General features: G+C 40.8%; 1 protein-coding gene across 1 annotated transcript in view; it reads right to left on the reverse strand.

The window, feature by feature from the left end:
- Positions 1 to 3,229: 3,229 nt before the first annotated feature.
- Positions 3,230 to 16,214, reverse strand: part of LOC148034544 (uncharacterized) — an 84,943-nt gene continuing 71,958 nt past the window's right edge. Inside the window, exons 17-22 of the mRNA XM_087679479.1 lie at positions 11,380 to 11,452; positions 11,215 to 11,294; positions 11,044 to 11,115; positions 10,769 to 10,963; positions 3,877 to 4,023; positions 3,230 to 3,788 (exon numbers count right to left, since the gene is read on the reverse strand). Of these exons, the coding sequence (XP_087535605.1) occupies positions 3,648 to 3,788; positions 3,877 to 4,023; positions 10,769 to 10,963; positions 11,044 to 11,115; positions 11,215 to 11,294; positions 11,380 to 11,452 (708 nt within the window). The 3' untranslated portion in view covers positions 3,230 to 3,647. The remainder of the gene's footprint in view (positions 3,789 to 3,876; positions 4,024 to 10,768; positions 10,964 to 11,043; positions 11,116 to 11,214; positions 11,295 to 11,379; positions 11,453 to 16,214) is intronic.

Here is a 16,214-nt window from a genome sequence, read left to right on the forward strand (position 1 = left end):
TTTGAATGGTTTGAATTCCTCTTTCTTATTTTCTCTAGCTTGATTCTTGAAGTAAATTTTACAACTTGAAATACGAAAAAATAGTAGGTTTGTGACCATGTGTTGAAACTTTCTTCACAAAGGTAAACCTTTGCCCCACTACAATGTCATTTTGTTTGCATGGCATGAATAAAAAACATGGTTACAAGCTCCTTTACAAAAATAGCTTTGCTCTCCTAGATCATAGGGTTCCCTTTGATCACCTCATATCCACATATAGCTCTATGACGATAAACTCTTGATTAAGGGTGATGCCTCTATAGTTGGCCTTTCAACATTGCTTCCATAAATGTTCTTTCTGTGATTAATCCTTTTTAGGCATGCAATTACTGTGCAAGTAGCAACACCTATAATTTTAGCTCCCTTTCATCCGTCTTGAACTTTTTTCACATAATGACCTTGCTTGAGATTCTTCATTGGGTACAAGTAATGCCTATGGTACCCAACAAACAATCATATGATATTAAACATCATGAGACCCAAGTGAAAATAATTAAGGAGTGCTTGCTAGGGGATGTCACAGAAGAGTGCCAAATGGGAGTCTCTTTATGTGGATATATACATTTTTTACTATTCGACAACCAAATCATATGATATTAGAGCATTAATCTTACTACCATGACTACTATTGAGAGAGAGAGAGAGAGAGAGGGAGGGAGGGAGAGATCTATGTGGAGTTTTTATGGCCAACAACAATTGTACCACATGAAGTAGGGCTTAGAACACCAAGGGTAGTCCATTTTCAAGATGTTGCACACAACATTTCAAATAAAGATTGATTTCTTATAGAGATCATTGTCTGTGCCCACATGCACATGCGTGCACACAAACAACATGGCTTAAGAGACCAAGCATAGTCCATTTTCAAGATGTTGCACACAACATTTCAAATAAAGATTGTTGTATCATAAACTTTGCTATTTGCTACTATGAACAATCACATTCACATGCACATGGGTGCACACAAACAAAAATCACACTCTTCATTCATTTTTTCACATGGTTGAGATATGCAAAAATTGTATTGTGCATTAATCTATTTATGATACTTCAATATCACTAAATGTAGGGATATTGCTTATATATTCGTGTGCCAATATGTGTACGGACAATTTCTGTGAACAATATGAACAATATTCTTGATTATGTTTTAGATACATCCTTAAATCATATCAAAAAATAGTTATTATTTGTTACATCTATAGGGCATGTTTATATGTGTGAAGCTATGGTCTTGAACACACACTTATGCATAACACGAAAGCTTTGGGGTTTATCACGCTTGGTTTTTTTGTGAATCAACCACCTATGAACTATTGCGTTGAGACATGACAATGCACCAAGTGTTACTGACATCAATGCTTCAAACCTTGGCGTGAACCACCAAGTGGACACCAAGGCGAAGCACCAAGGTGAGGCGCAAAGTGCCCAATTCTTATTTATGGATTACCTGTGAGCAAAAGTGTGCACAAATATACTTCAATGCATTTAGCACAAATGCACACTAAGTGCACATGCACACATTGAGAGCACCAAGACCCTTTTGACAAAATCACCTCCAATTAGACACCCAATTCAAATTGACACCTCAACTTAGTTGTTATAAGAAAACTTCTTAAATGCATCTCACAGTGTATACAATGAATCATTTTGTACATCTATCACGATTATAGGTTCAATGTTCCTCTTGCAACACAAGAAAACCACTCTTTGAACAATCATTTTGTACAACCTAGAAGTTCCTTCCATACGATACACTCTTGAAGTTTAATGAGATAGCATTTCTTAAAGTGTCCAAAATAACATTGACATATACAATCTACAATCATAGACATTAGCCTTGATTTGATGAGCTCTTCAAGGTTCTTAGTGAAATAAGAAAATATGAAGCTATGGCATAAGATCTTGCTCAAGTATACTAAAGAAAGATGGTATGTGGTCTTGGTTGAGTATATTAAAGAAAATTACATCTTGCAATCATTACAATTGCCTATTGATCTATGATATGATATTTATTGAACTATGGCAACTTTCACATTGAATGGACATGCATGGTATGTATGAGGGCTTGCAAAACATCCAATTAAGAACCAAATGACATGGAAATTTTCAAGATGGGTTGTAAGACAGGTAGCGGTGGGGACGGCGGAATAATACCCTAGGCAATAGCCTTTTCTTGGTAGAAATGACCCCGCGCAATCAGTTCTGTTAGTGCTAGCAGTTGAAGACTGGTTGAAAAATTAGTGGTTAGGGAATCACAGTTTAGCAATTGCATAGTGCTAGCAGCAGTAATAATAGTGCTAGATGTGGTAGTAGGTCTGCTGTTGGTGATGGATATAATCTTACAAGAACAATGGTCACAGTCATGGTGGCTGAGGTAGTCTTGTCATTGTGGTGATGATATCCATAGTAGCTGTAGTCCTTGTAGTCTTGCAAGTTGCAAGTCATGACAAAGTGGATAGTGGTGCTAATGGTGGTGGTGTGCTCCTTATGGTACTAGTAGTAAGGGTTGTGATGACAAAGTGGATAGTGGTGCTAATGGTGGTGGTGTGCTCCTTATGGTACTAGTAGTAAGGGTTGTGATGGTCATAGCAATAGCAGCAGCCAATGCAGCAACAACTGGCACTGGCACACATCATTAAAACTTGGGACCATACATTGATACTACAATGGCCTAGTGCTACCATCTAAAAGCCTCCACTAACCTAAACGTAAATTCAACCACCTGTAACACTCGTAAGACCGATGCACAGAATAAGCAATGTTCTGATTCCTGAGCCCAAAAGCTCATTCAGAAAGCATGAGAATCCATTCTAAACTCTGCAACCTAAACATGCATTCAACAACAAAGTACAGAAAAAGCGATATTGCAATTCCTCAGCCCAAAAGCTCATTCACAAGGCATGAGAATCCATTCTAAATATTCAACAACAATACTAAAATCCTGGTCTTAATAGCTGATCCGCAAGGTATTAGTATTCGCTCTGTTCCATGCCAGCATGTTATCATGGTCACATGCAGACTTACACTGTTACACACTAGCAACCAGTGTTGAATCTCCATGCTTTTACAGCCAGTGTACCCCCAGTAAGTGGGGTAGTCCGAGCAACTTTGTAATTATACAAGCCCAAGGAAAAATCATGCAGTTAGCTTAATCTAGCTTACTACAGAGTCTGTCAAAGCAACTTGATCCTCAAGTTTGTCAATTGTTTCATATTCAAAAATGTATAGTAGCATCTTAGAATCCAGTTGAAACAAGTATACATCTGCAACTTCACTATACATTCATCCCACCATACGGGTGCTCCTGTAAAATTCCCTTCGTCTTCCATCAGCCTCTTACATCTCTATCATGTTACCTGATAGTAAATGGGCAGTAGTGCCTCTTTCAAAAATAGAAGGAATGGGGTGGTAAGATTTAGTGTGCCGATGTATATACAGCTTCTCTCTCTGCAACACCCACTTGTAAAAAAATAATTGAAAACAAACGGCATAAAGTTGCCTTCAACCAGTAGAAGCTGCTTCAAAGGTAAACTGAATAATATAGACAATCATTGGTAAGATTGATTCCAGAACAAAATGGATCTGTAATGAGATCAAGAAAACTGTCATCTCAAAAGCTCATCAATCCGTCTCTGTAGGTCAGCTATGTCTCTTGTCAGCTGATCCAACTCAGTGGGATCTAGGGCACATTTCCGCTTAAACTTCTCATGCTCCTCTTCTGCCTTTTTCATTCTTTTTTCAGCATCCTATTAATTTTAAATCCATTGTGACTTAGAACTCACTCACAACAGTCAACAAAGACAACAGTAGATACATGCATAACTGAGGGCCTACCTTCCTTGCATTTTTGGATAGTTCTTTCCCCTCTGCATCATGAGTTGGAACACCTCGGTGGTCAAAAGCACTAAACAAATTTTTCTGATTGACAAAAAGTTCCTTTGGATCTGACAATGCTGCTCTGTACCTCTCCAAATCCTTGACCTTCATACCAAAAGTATGCTTAGCTATCAGGCACTCACAATATCTAAAACATGCAGTGTATCTGCTCACCTCTTTTTTACAAGACACAGAAGAAACACACTTTCTAACAGTATGAAGCCAGTTCAATCAATCTACATGTGTAGATTCTCTATACCCAAAAGAAGCTAGCAGTGCACTGTAAAGTTCTAAAACCTAACAAAACTAAAAGATAAACGAGACCAAACTTCTTTCAAGTCCAGACAATAGAGATGACAGCAGATATTTTTCGTGCATTGTTAGCCATTGATAACAGATTTTTTTGTGCTTACTTTATTACACATTCCACAAAAACACCTTATATCTTATGCAAGGAACAACCATGCTTGTACAGTGTACTTGGTGTTGGAAAATGGCAGCGAGCTATGGAGAGAGAGAGAGAGAGGAAAGACAATGACAGCAAGAGAGTGCGCTAAAGCAAAAAGAGTAGAGTGTACTTCCTAGAATGAAAGATAGAGTGAAAGTACAACTTATGTTTAGGTCAAGGGTTGACCTAACCAGTCTTCCACCAACTAACTAGAGTTAGGTTTATTTTACTCTAGAGCCTAGTGTCACTACTTTAAGTTTCTAAGACACTAGGTGTACACACCTTACATTGACACTTTAATAAGTGTCCACACCACACAAATTACATTGGGCACTGCCCATAGAATCGGCAAATTCTAACACCCCCCTACAATGCCAATGTGATGAAGTACAAGGATGATCAATCACCAAAGGGTAACAAGTTTAAGGACTTTCGAAAAGCCTTAAACTTCTCGTGTGGTAGTGCCTTGATGAAAACGTCTGCAGCATTTTTCTGTGTGAGTAGCATCAAGCTGATCTCCTGCATAGCATGTCTCTCTATTATAATGGTAATACACCTCTATGTGTTTCGTGCGAGCATGAAACACACGATTTCGTGCTACTGCAATAGCACTCTGACTATCAGAAAGAATGGGTGTAGGACCCTCCCATGGTAAATGTAGATCAACCAACAATCTTCCCAACCATACATATTCCACAGTTGCCAAAAAGGCTGCCCTGTACTCAGCCTCACAAGACGAGGTACCCACTGTAGGCTGTTTCTTGTTTAGCCATGAAATGCATGAACGGCCTAGAAAGAAACAGTGTCCACTAGTAGACTGCCTAGTGTCTGCATCACCAGCCCAATCTGAATCACTATAGTGCAAGTCTCCCCCTCAAGAAATAATAATGCATGTGATTGAGTACCTTGCAAAAATCTCAAGATCCTCTTAACAGCTTGCAAATGTATAGTCCGTGGGCTATGCATATACCAACTCACCTCAGATACTACATACTAAATGTCAAGGCATGTGTTGCAAAGATAAATAAGACAGCCAATAGCCTGGCTGTAAATTGCAACATCAGACATCTCTTCGCCATCATGCATAAATAGCTTTAAGCATGGCTCCATAGGAGTGCACATAGGTTTGCAATCTTACATACTAAACCTATGTAACAGCTTATCCACATATTGTGACTGTGACATGATGATACCATGCTGATTTTGGGTGAATTGAATCCCCAAATAATAGTGTAGGAAGCCCATATCTGACATAGCAAATGGATGTTTTAATTCAGCCTTAAAATCTACAATTTTTTCTTCTGTAGGTCCAATGAGCAGCATAAAGAATGATAATCAGCAAGTCCCCCCCCCCCCCCAAAATTAATTTTGGAGTACCATGCACGAGGAGCCTGTTTGAGACCATACAGAGCTTTATGCAACTTGCATACCATGTGCTCTTTCCCTTTAACCACAAACCCTGGAGGTTGTAACACAAAAACATCCTCATGCAAATCCCCGTCCAAGAATGCTGTCTTAATGTCCAACTGATGTACTTTCCAGCCATAATTTGCAGCCATTGCAATCACGCATCTCACTGTACTCATACAAGATGTAGGAGCAAAAGTTTCTTCATAATCTATGCATAGCCTTTTGCTACCAACCGTGCTTTGTACCTGTCAATTGTACCATCAGCCTTGCGTTTGAGTTTAAAAACCCATTTTGTGCCAATGGCCTTCTTGTCAGGGGTTGAATCCACAAGATCCCATGCAGAGTTAGTGGCAATAGAGTCTAACTCATCTTGCATGGCCTACATCCAATGTACATCTTGCTGAGCTTCGTCAAAGGAAATAGGCTCATCATCATCCTATAGTGAGCTCATCAAAACACATGCTCATCACAATCATCCACTTCTGTAAAATCAATCAAATGTGCCCCCCTTGCATCATTTGCTGCATTTCTGACACCCCTTCTAGTGCGTTGAGGTATAGGAGCATCCATTTTACTCTCCTGGAGAGTCTGTAACAACCATCTTGGGACTCTTTTGGCTGCATTTATATCATGTTGTACTACTTCCATTGCATGTGGCAAACCATCATCGATACCCTACTGTTCGGGAGCATATGATGCACCAACAGCTTGTTGTATTAAGTCTGTCTTGCCATTTACAACAAGCACAAACTCCAAAGTAAGTGGCAAAAGACCCTCAAAGATATCACCAATGTCATGGGTGGCTGGCATTTGAAACAGATCATGTGAAAATGCAGCATTTTCAGCAAATAGGACATCCCCACTAACAAAGACTTTCTTCGTACAAGGATCATTTTAACAATGGCTTGATGCGTAATGCCATGATCAAGCAAATATGTCTCAAAAGTACGAGACATGTACTCCCCCCTCTATCTGTGCAAAGTGTTTACACTTTTAAGTCAATTTCAGCTTCAAGATTTGCAACATGCATGAACACATCGGATTTTGCCTTCAACCCATACACCCATGTATACGGAGAGTAGTCATCAATAAATGTAACAAAGTACTAATGACCTCCAAGTGCACATGTCCTCATGGGAGCACAAACATCAGAGTGAATATGCTGCATTTTTCGAACAGCACACACTGCACCATCCTTTTTTAAGGCAAACCTATGCATCTTACCCAAAATACATCCCTCACATGTATGAGGAGGTGAAGTGTCCACTGGAGGCAATGCACCTACCATATGACATCTCTGAAGGGTCATCAAACTCCCAAATCTCATGTGTCCATAGCAAGCATGCCATAGCTCTGCATTTTGCATAGCGGGCAAAAGAGTAGTGACTACTAAAGCATCATGAGACTATCTATCATATGTATCCAACAAAAATAGACCCTTATGCAGAGTGCCGGATAACCCAAATGCATAATCCATCTCTCTATCTCTAACAATGCATTTGTCATCCTCAAAGGTGACCTGAAAGCCATACTTATTAAAAGCAGAGATAGACAACAAGTTCTTTGTAATGCCAAGTACAAACAAAACATCTAGAAGCATGAAATCACAACCATCTGCAATAGTAATAATGACTACCCCAATGCCACATACATCATAACTGCTGTTGTTCGCACATGTAAAACGCTTCCTAGCAAGGGTTGAATGCAAAGAGATAAACAAACACTTCCTGGAAGTGATATGCTTTGACGCCTCACTGTCAAAATACCATGTTTGCTGCGTTTCAACAGCATTAAATGCTGAATCAGCCATTGAAGAATCATAACTGCATGTAAGAAATGCATAGTCCTCGTCTACAAAGTTGACTCTCCACAAATGTAAGGGGTGGTTGTTCCCCCCCCCTCAAAAACAACATCAAAGAAATGTGAAAACCAAGATATGACTCTGGAAGAGAGTTCAGTGTAATGTTTACCAATTCAACATCCTGAATGACCTCATCAATATTGAGTAGATGCTCACGCAAATCCTGTATGTGAGTAAGATGCTCTGTCATGCTATCACCTTCATCCATAGTCACATTGGCCATCTCTCTGCGGAGATAGGATATCATTGCCTCATTGCGTGCTGCAAACATACACTCAAGTACATCCCATGCTCATTTTGAGGTCTTATAAGACTGAATGTGCGGAAAATTTGTCCTTTTTACTGACAAGGCAATCAAAGAAAGTGTCTGTGTATCTCTTGAGTCCCATTTCCTCTGATCCTCGGTAGGAGGAAGAGGAGTAGTAGCAGCAGTAGCAACACCAATACCACCATCAATAGCACCAGCAACCTGTCCTCGAGCGTTACGCTAAGGCATCTAAGGTGCAAGACCTCCTGGTCACTGCAAATCACCTACAATATAGTCCCACAAGTCCTTCGCCACAAGAAGATTACGGACCGATGGACCTTAAAACTCCATAGTGGGTAGTTTGAGCCATCAAGTTTGTCCTCCTGAGTGAGGATACCAAGGATGTTGCTTTGATCATTATTCCCCTAACGGGCCATGCTATCAATGATAGACAAATCCGCAACGAAATACTTCCATACTAAAGTATAGAGTATACTTCTCAGAGTATGAAAATCCCCCACAGGATTAAGAAACAAGTACCAAACTATCACTCAAATGCTAAAGTGTGCACAATGCCACCCAAATCAGCACTCAACCAGTAAATTACAGCAGTATACTACTGTACCACACCCGCCTCAAAATATGTACCCACAAAAGTATAAAATACAGCAACTTAATGCTGATTCTTACCAAAATTTACTACATTTTTTCAAAATTCTCTGCGCAATCTCACTGTAACAGCAATTAAATGTTGTATAACTTATTGCTTGCCTTGGAGTGTGTGTCAAATAAAAGCCCCAAATTTCTTTCTAAAATTTCGAAGAAATTGAAAAAATTTCTACCTTACATTTGAAATTTCTGCAAAAATGTCACCTCCGGATGTGTGTGAGCAATGAACAGCAGCTGAAATCTGCCTTGTGATGCGTGCCGATCCAAAAAACAAAAAAACCCAAATTTTCTTGAGCCAATGTGGAGAAATTGCGCAATGTCTATGAATTTGGTAACAATTTAAGCAAAGGGCCTCCAATTGGGCAAAAGCCCCAAATTTTTGGTGGAAATGTCCAAGAAATTGAGAAATTTCTTCGAATTAGTTGTCAATTCGAACTCTGGGAGCAAAAATTAGCAAGAGGCCCAAATTTTTTGGGTAGCACAAGCTAAGATTCGAGAAAAGATGGTTGAAATAGACTAGAAGTTCCAAAAATTTCGAGAAAACCCCAAATCTGAAAATTAGGGTTTCTGCACTTTTTAGGGTTTGCAGAAATTGGCGGGCAGGACTAAGAAAATGGAGGGCAGAGTTGAGAAAATGGCGGGCAGAGCTGAAAACAGCAGCATCTCTTCCAAAACAGCAGCTCCTCCGACTGTGTGTGGGACTGCGCGTTGGACTGCGTGCAGGGTTGCGCGCAGGCTGAAAACAGCAGATCTGGAGCAAATGACTGAGCTGGACAGAGCTGGAGCAAATGGACAGATTTGGAGGAGACAAGAGACGGCTCAGCTACAGCTCCTCTCCACTTCAGCAGCACCTCACAACAGCTGAAAACTCTTCTTCGAGCTGAGAACCAAGCTGGCAGCAGTAGGACCTTGGGTGGGATGGCACCGGCTGACGGTGGCTGAACGGAATCCGCACGTACGAGTTGCTCTGATACCAAATGTTGGAAAATGGCAGCCAGCTATGGAGAGAGAGACAGGAGAGACAATGACAACAAGAGAGTGAGCTGAAGTGAAAAGAGTAGAGTGTACTTGCTAGAATGAAAGATAATAGTGAAAGTACAACTTACATTTAGGTCAAGGGTTGACCTAACCAACCTTCCACCAACTAGCTAGAGTTAGGTTTATTTTACTCTAGAGCCTAGTGTCACTACTTTAAGTTTCTAAGACACTAGGTGTACACACCTTGCATTGACACTTTAATAAGTGTCCACACCACACAAATTACATTGGGCGCTGCCCATAGAATTGGCAAATTCAAACACTTGGCCAGAAAGATAGTACACTCCAGTTAATTATCACAGCATACAATGATCAAATCTCAAGAACTTGCTTGACCATATTTAACCGAAACAAACAGTAAGACTTTGTTTTCAGCAAGATTTCATTACTTTACAACTTGCAATATCATTCATCTTCAGTTATGTGGCCCGCATAACTCCCACAGAGCAAAGGTGGCTGAGGCCAGAGAGTGCAAGTAAATTTCTGTCATCATCATTTAATCCCACATCCTCTGACACACTTCGGCCATGGGCATTGTCTTGCTATGATTGGTGCTTGCAAGGTTCCCTAATCCTGGATCAGCACTCTAGGTGAAGGGGATAGCCAGGCAGCTTTTTCTGGGCAGTCAGCCAGCACTTGGCAGTGGCAGACAGCAGAGTGGTCAGCCTTACCATTTTCACAGCTTGACAGCAACCTACAGGGTGAAAAACAGTAGACTTGCCTTGCCAGTTCAGGCTCAGGTGTTCCCAGACATAGCTTTTGGGTGACAATTTAACATAGATATACCTAGAAGGGTGTTCCACACCAGCAAACTGTCATAAAACAGCCATTTGCTAGCATGTGGCTTAAGATAGCTGTCTACAATCTAATGTTTTTCACTTATCAACTAGTAACTACTAGTCTCATTTAGGAGTGTCGTTGCTCTCTAGGCTGACTTCCATTATAACCTATTCCTTGTGATTTTTCGGATGCTTAGAGCCACTTGTAATTCTTTTTGCTATTAAAGCACTTGTACAATCAGCAGCTTTGATCCTTTTTGCATTTCCTGGCCTCTTGACCCATGCTGGTTTTCCTTGTTCAAACCCCTCCTCCTCTACTTTGGAGGACAGATGGTATCAAAAAGTTGCACATCTGTTCTCAAATTACTTTGGTCTTGACAAAAGAGGCTGATGTTTACCTTCCTGTCAACCTTTGAAAGCAAAGAATTAAGCTTGGCCTCCTTTGCTTCACGGATCTTTTCATCACGCTGCCTTTGAAGGGTCTGTGCATCTACAAGCTCCCAGATAGATCCGTTAGGTGTGTCCTCTAGACGAACCCCAAGATCTACCATGGTGTAGTCTCGAAATCGATCTGCAGCTTCAAGTATTCTTTCCTGCACAGGCTTACTAGTTTACTTATGATTTAACCCTTCAAATGAGATATGCAGATATAAGTAAAGGCGCTGAACACAACCTTAGCAGCACCCTCTTTGATTGCTCCTCTAACCTCATCTCTAAATGCTGCAACAGCATCAAGATAAGGTCCCTGCAGAAATGAAAGTCATAATTAGTGATAAGAAGAATTTGATGAGGTAATGGTGTTGGTAGACCAAAATTTTAGGTGTCACAAGTTCAACTGAATCACCAGAATAACTTCAGGATTTCCAGAACTTGTCCCTACATCAGACCCGAAACCTATTTCACCTTCTCTTGCATCCGAAAGTCCTTCAAGTGAAAATTGCAGTGAGTAATACGATAAACCAGAGACAGCCTCGAAAGACATGAACACCAAAATATCCATATAACCCACCAAAGATCACCAGTATTTTTGTGACGAACTCTGCTGACTTTTTCACAAGAATTGCCCTTGGATTGCTGTTTGTCTGTTCAAAAAAGTAGATCTCCAAATGAAAACATAACAAGAAAAGATTGAATATAAACAGCATAATAGTATGCAAATAACAAGTCTACTCATGTCTATCATATTTAAGTGCGACTGATGGCTGTATCCAAGTGCCCTCGCCCGCACCCATGCTCCCACCCCCCCCCCCCCCCCCAAAAAAAAAGGGGGGGAAGGTTTACCTTATCTCCTAAGTTTGAAGAAGGAAAATGAGGCTAGAGATGTGCTATGGGGTAGCATTGGAGTATAGGTAAGGGAGCTGAGTCAGGATAAATAATCACAGTGGATGCTTCAGTGCAGGAAGCTACAAACAGCCACATAAAGCAGTTTGAGTTATCATTAAACTGGATTGCCACTGCATCGGTATGCTATTTTCTCGCTACAGCAGCAAGCACATATTTACGTCAAGGTTGTGTAAAAACAATGTACCTAATAGCAGGAGCAACTAGACTCTACATGCACAAAAGGGAAGCTATAGAGAGAGCAAACATAGCCAGTCTACAGACCGCAGTCACCTTGTAAGGCAGCTAAGGCATCACATGTTATTCATAGATGATTTCGCACATGATTGATGACTATCACTTCAATGGACTGAATGCTACATATGAATAAGCAACAGCATAAAGTCCCCTCTGATTTACTGACAGCCAAAGGTGTGTTATGAGTCAAACTTACGGAGGGGACCATGCTGGAATAGAGTGCACTTGAATTAAAAGAATGAGCTGAATCTAGCATGGCTGTGGCTAGTAGAAGGGAAGCTTCGTGCAGTATTTGGATGTCATTGAAGAATGTACTTTTGACAATAAAGGAAATTGCACGATTAATTGATAGAGAGTGAAAGAAAATGCAAGAATTAATTGATGCACAATAACTCAATCACAAAATGAGAGGTATTGAATTACTAAATGAGAGAAGTACAATACTCAAGGCGATCACAATGAATAATGCCACACTCGTGTGCACAAAGTGCCTTTCTGTACTAAATTGTAATTGAAACTAGAGGCAACAATTCCATTTAATAACAGTTTAAATGCCTAGGGATCCCGAATCATGGATCAAAGGTTAACGCATAGCCCATGAGATCACCTACAAAACCCCCTCCATGGAATGGCAGGACTGACATAGGAACAGTAAGAAAATCCTGGAAACTAAAAATGAGGTATAAGGTCATGGTTGCACAAGTTCATCAAGTGCATACAGCAACCTATGATAGTACAGAGTATGAAAGATCATAGAACGAATGGAATCAAATTCAGGGCTTGCTGAAAAGCCTAGGACTTACATTGATGAAGAGCCTTCATGAAAAGATCTGCCAAGTTGTCTTGAGTGGGTAAGCAAGACAACTCTTATATCTCCAGCTCACAACCGCTCACGAACATAACATGGCCGATCCTTCTACTCAGCTTGAATTTCCAACATCTCCAGGTACATCACAGCAGCTGAATCAGCCTGATTTACAGCCACAACAGCAGTTTGATACCTTATCCCATGAGCAGCCCACTATTGATGATCATTTAGAGCACACTACAGATGAAATACAGCAGCCGAAAAGAGTCCCTTTGTTGAGAAACCCAATCATTAAGTGTACGTCTTTTCCTTAATTCCCTTTTGGTATCCAACTTACAGCACCAAAAAGGTTGGCCACTCATACTTTTGGGGTGTTACCCTAGATAGTCTAGGGCCTATAAATAGGGCATAGACTTCATTCATCACACCCTGCACATACTTTTCATTCATCTTCTCTCCATATCAGATCCACTCTTCCTTCTCCATCTCTCCTATGCTTGGTGAATGCTTGTCATAGGAATGGTTCGAATGATGCCCATTGGAGCTATCTGACTACCACCCACTGATTTCTGGAGCTATCCCCATCACCAGTTGGTTGCTGCCTACATTTACATCCATGTCATCTGCATTTTCATCTTCAGCCTGGGCAAATTTCCATTTTGCTGTCCTGTCCCTTCCGGACTTCGCTCATGGATCCCTTCCGCAATTTTCAGACTGGGCAGATTTGTGTTTTGCTAGTGCAATTACATTTGGTATCATAGCAGGCTGCCCAGCTGTTCTTCACCTCCTGGAGCACACGGTTACTACTAATGCCTCCCGCAGCATCTACTTCGATATCTTATTGCTTGGAGGATTGCATTTCACTCCCTTCACACTGCAGATTCCCTATAGGAGCTGCCTCCAGAGCAGCCAGAACAATGCAATCATCTTAGAGCTTTGCTCCATTGTATCAACATGATTTTTCAGCAAGATTCATTGTTCATCATTCTTCACTCTTCTTCTTCTTCTTCTTCTTCTTTTTCTTCTTCTTCTTCTATGTTGCTGAGTTTTCTTTGTCACAATGTCTACCGTACACTTTGTGTTTCTCCTTTCTCCCCACAAACCCTACCATTTCTTTCTATGATATCAAAGCAAAGGTGCTCAGAGTGCTAAAGATCCTCTTCATTAGTGAAGACAAAGAAAGATTGCGGGATTGGCAACATTCTCCAATTCCAAAAATTTTGTTTTCCACTGTGCCGTCAAGAGGACACTACTATTTTCTCCCTACCACCCTCCCTTTGCAAGTTTGGCAAGCTGATGTTATGGCTCCTCCACAAACAAAAGGACAAACTACTGGATGCTCTTCCTCTAGCCAGAACGGTCATACCATCGAAGATTGTTGACATCAACCTTTACTCCCTATCCCACCAGAGTGTATGCATCTACTCCCTCGGCACTCCTTGTACCACCTCACCGTTCTAGGCAACAAAGATCATTCTGCATCAGCTATCAATGTTTTATACTCAAGGCAATAAGACGCATACAACCCACACTAAGTCCTTGCAAGCAAAAGGAGGCTCCAAGACCCCACAAGGCAATAAGTCATCCTAGTGACCACCGCAATGCACTATGGAGGTTTTCCCTATCTATTTTTTGATCCAGCAGCCTCCATGGCCCGTAGTTATGCAATCTACTACACTAAGAGACAATGGTTATTGGATACCGTCTCCTCCACAGTTTGCTTCTTTGAGAGACAATGGTTGTTTGACTCCTTCGGCTCCACAATCCACTCCACCAAGAGACAAAGGTTGTTGCCACCCCGTAGGTCCTCAAAAGCTTCATCTTACCCCACCTGCTTCTACTCAGGTTCGAGAGGCCACCTTTGGAAGCTATCTAGCTTTTATTCCATTGTAGCCCCGGATACCTTCTTTGACACCACCAGCAACATTTCCTTTGTCATCCATCCATGAGTTTTTTAGATTCCCTCTCTCTCAAAGGGGAGTTCAGAGAGGGATCAACCATGACTTGGTGCTTAGGCTTTCATATTCCTACCAACATGGAGACACAAAGCTTGTGGCTTCTCTCCCAACGTCGAGTTTCACGACTATCAACTCATCATGTCTACTATTCTTCACGATAGATCTCCTTTCAAGTGAAATTCTTGATTACAAGGTGGATCTATTAAAATTTTCCAATTCTTTGGGCACTGCCCAATGTTCTAGTCACTTAGTTTGCAATGTGAACACAACTAGGTTAATAACTTATGTCACCACATTTAGAGTTAGTACTAGAGTTAGTTGACTTCATTTAAGTTAGGGGTTAAGTCTACTTTAGACCTAAGGCTATACATCCATTCTATCACCTTCAATTTAGCAAGTATATTCAATCATTTTCAACTCACATTATCTACAGCTCTCTTTCTTTTCGTAAAAATCTACAGCTCTCTCTCTCTCTCTCTCTCTCTCTCTCTCTCTCTCTCTCTCTCTCTCTCTCTCTCTCTCTCTCTCTCTCTCTCTCTCTCTCTCTCTCTCTCTCTCTCTCTCTCTCTCTCTCTCTCCATTTTTTCAACAATAGGTATCAGACCTAGGCATATGGGTTTTCTCTTTCTTGACGGGGTTTTGCACGTGCAAGCACAAAGTTCCAGATCTGTGCAAAATTGGCCCAAAATTTTAGGGCTTTTCCCAAATTTTGGGATCTCAACACAGAATTGGACAATTTGACTTAAAATTTGCAAAGCCGGTACACATTTGCCCTGGAATTTTAGGGCTTTTCACATTTTAGTGAAATTCTTTCAATTTCACTAAAATTAATGCACGCAAGACTTGTAAAATTTGGGGATTTGTCCAGATTTGGTGCGAGCGAGATGCAATAGTGATATCTGTCTCAGAAATTGCAGGAATTTGTGACATTTTGTCCCCAACATTAGGGGCTTTCAATGTACATGTGCAAATTGGGCTGAAATTAACGTAATTTCTCGACATTCAAGGACATTGGACCCGTGCAATTTGGGGCTTTTGCAGTTTGGGCAAAATTTGTGCAACATTTGCTCATGTTATGTACATACAGGTTGAATTCCGCGCAATTTGGACATCAACACTTGGTAAAATTTGGGGGTTTTGCTGAAATTGCTTTATTTTGGCAAAATTGGATTGTCCTATGTATGACAGAGAAAAAGCAGATGTGTGTTTGATGCCTTGAGCACAAAATTTTGGGGCTTTTGACCGTTCTATCAAATTTTATGCCCATGGGTACATGTACAACAGAAATTGCAACTGAAATTTTCCGATTTCTCATGTAATGTGATGCACATGCCCTTGGAACAGCTGTAATCAGTTGGATAATGCTGTAGCACATGGTTTGGTGCTTCTGAAAATTTAATTACAGATCTGAAATCTGTACTTCTGCATGGTCATTTATTGTTGATTGGTACTTGTTTGTACCTTGGTCACTTGGGTGACAATTTGAGCTTGCATTTGCTG

The sequence above is a fragment of the Lygodium microphyllum genome, chromosome 6 (assembly GCF_053477565.2).
Source record: "Lygodium microphyllum isolate KBCC chromosome 6, Lygodium_microphyllum_v1.1.10, whole genome shotgun sequence".
NCBI lineage: Eukaryota > Viridiplantae > Streptophyta > Polypodiopsida > Schizaeales > Lygodiaceae > Lygodium > Lygodium microphyllum.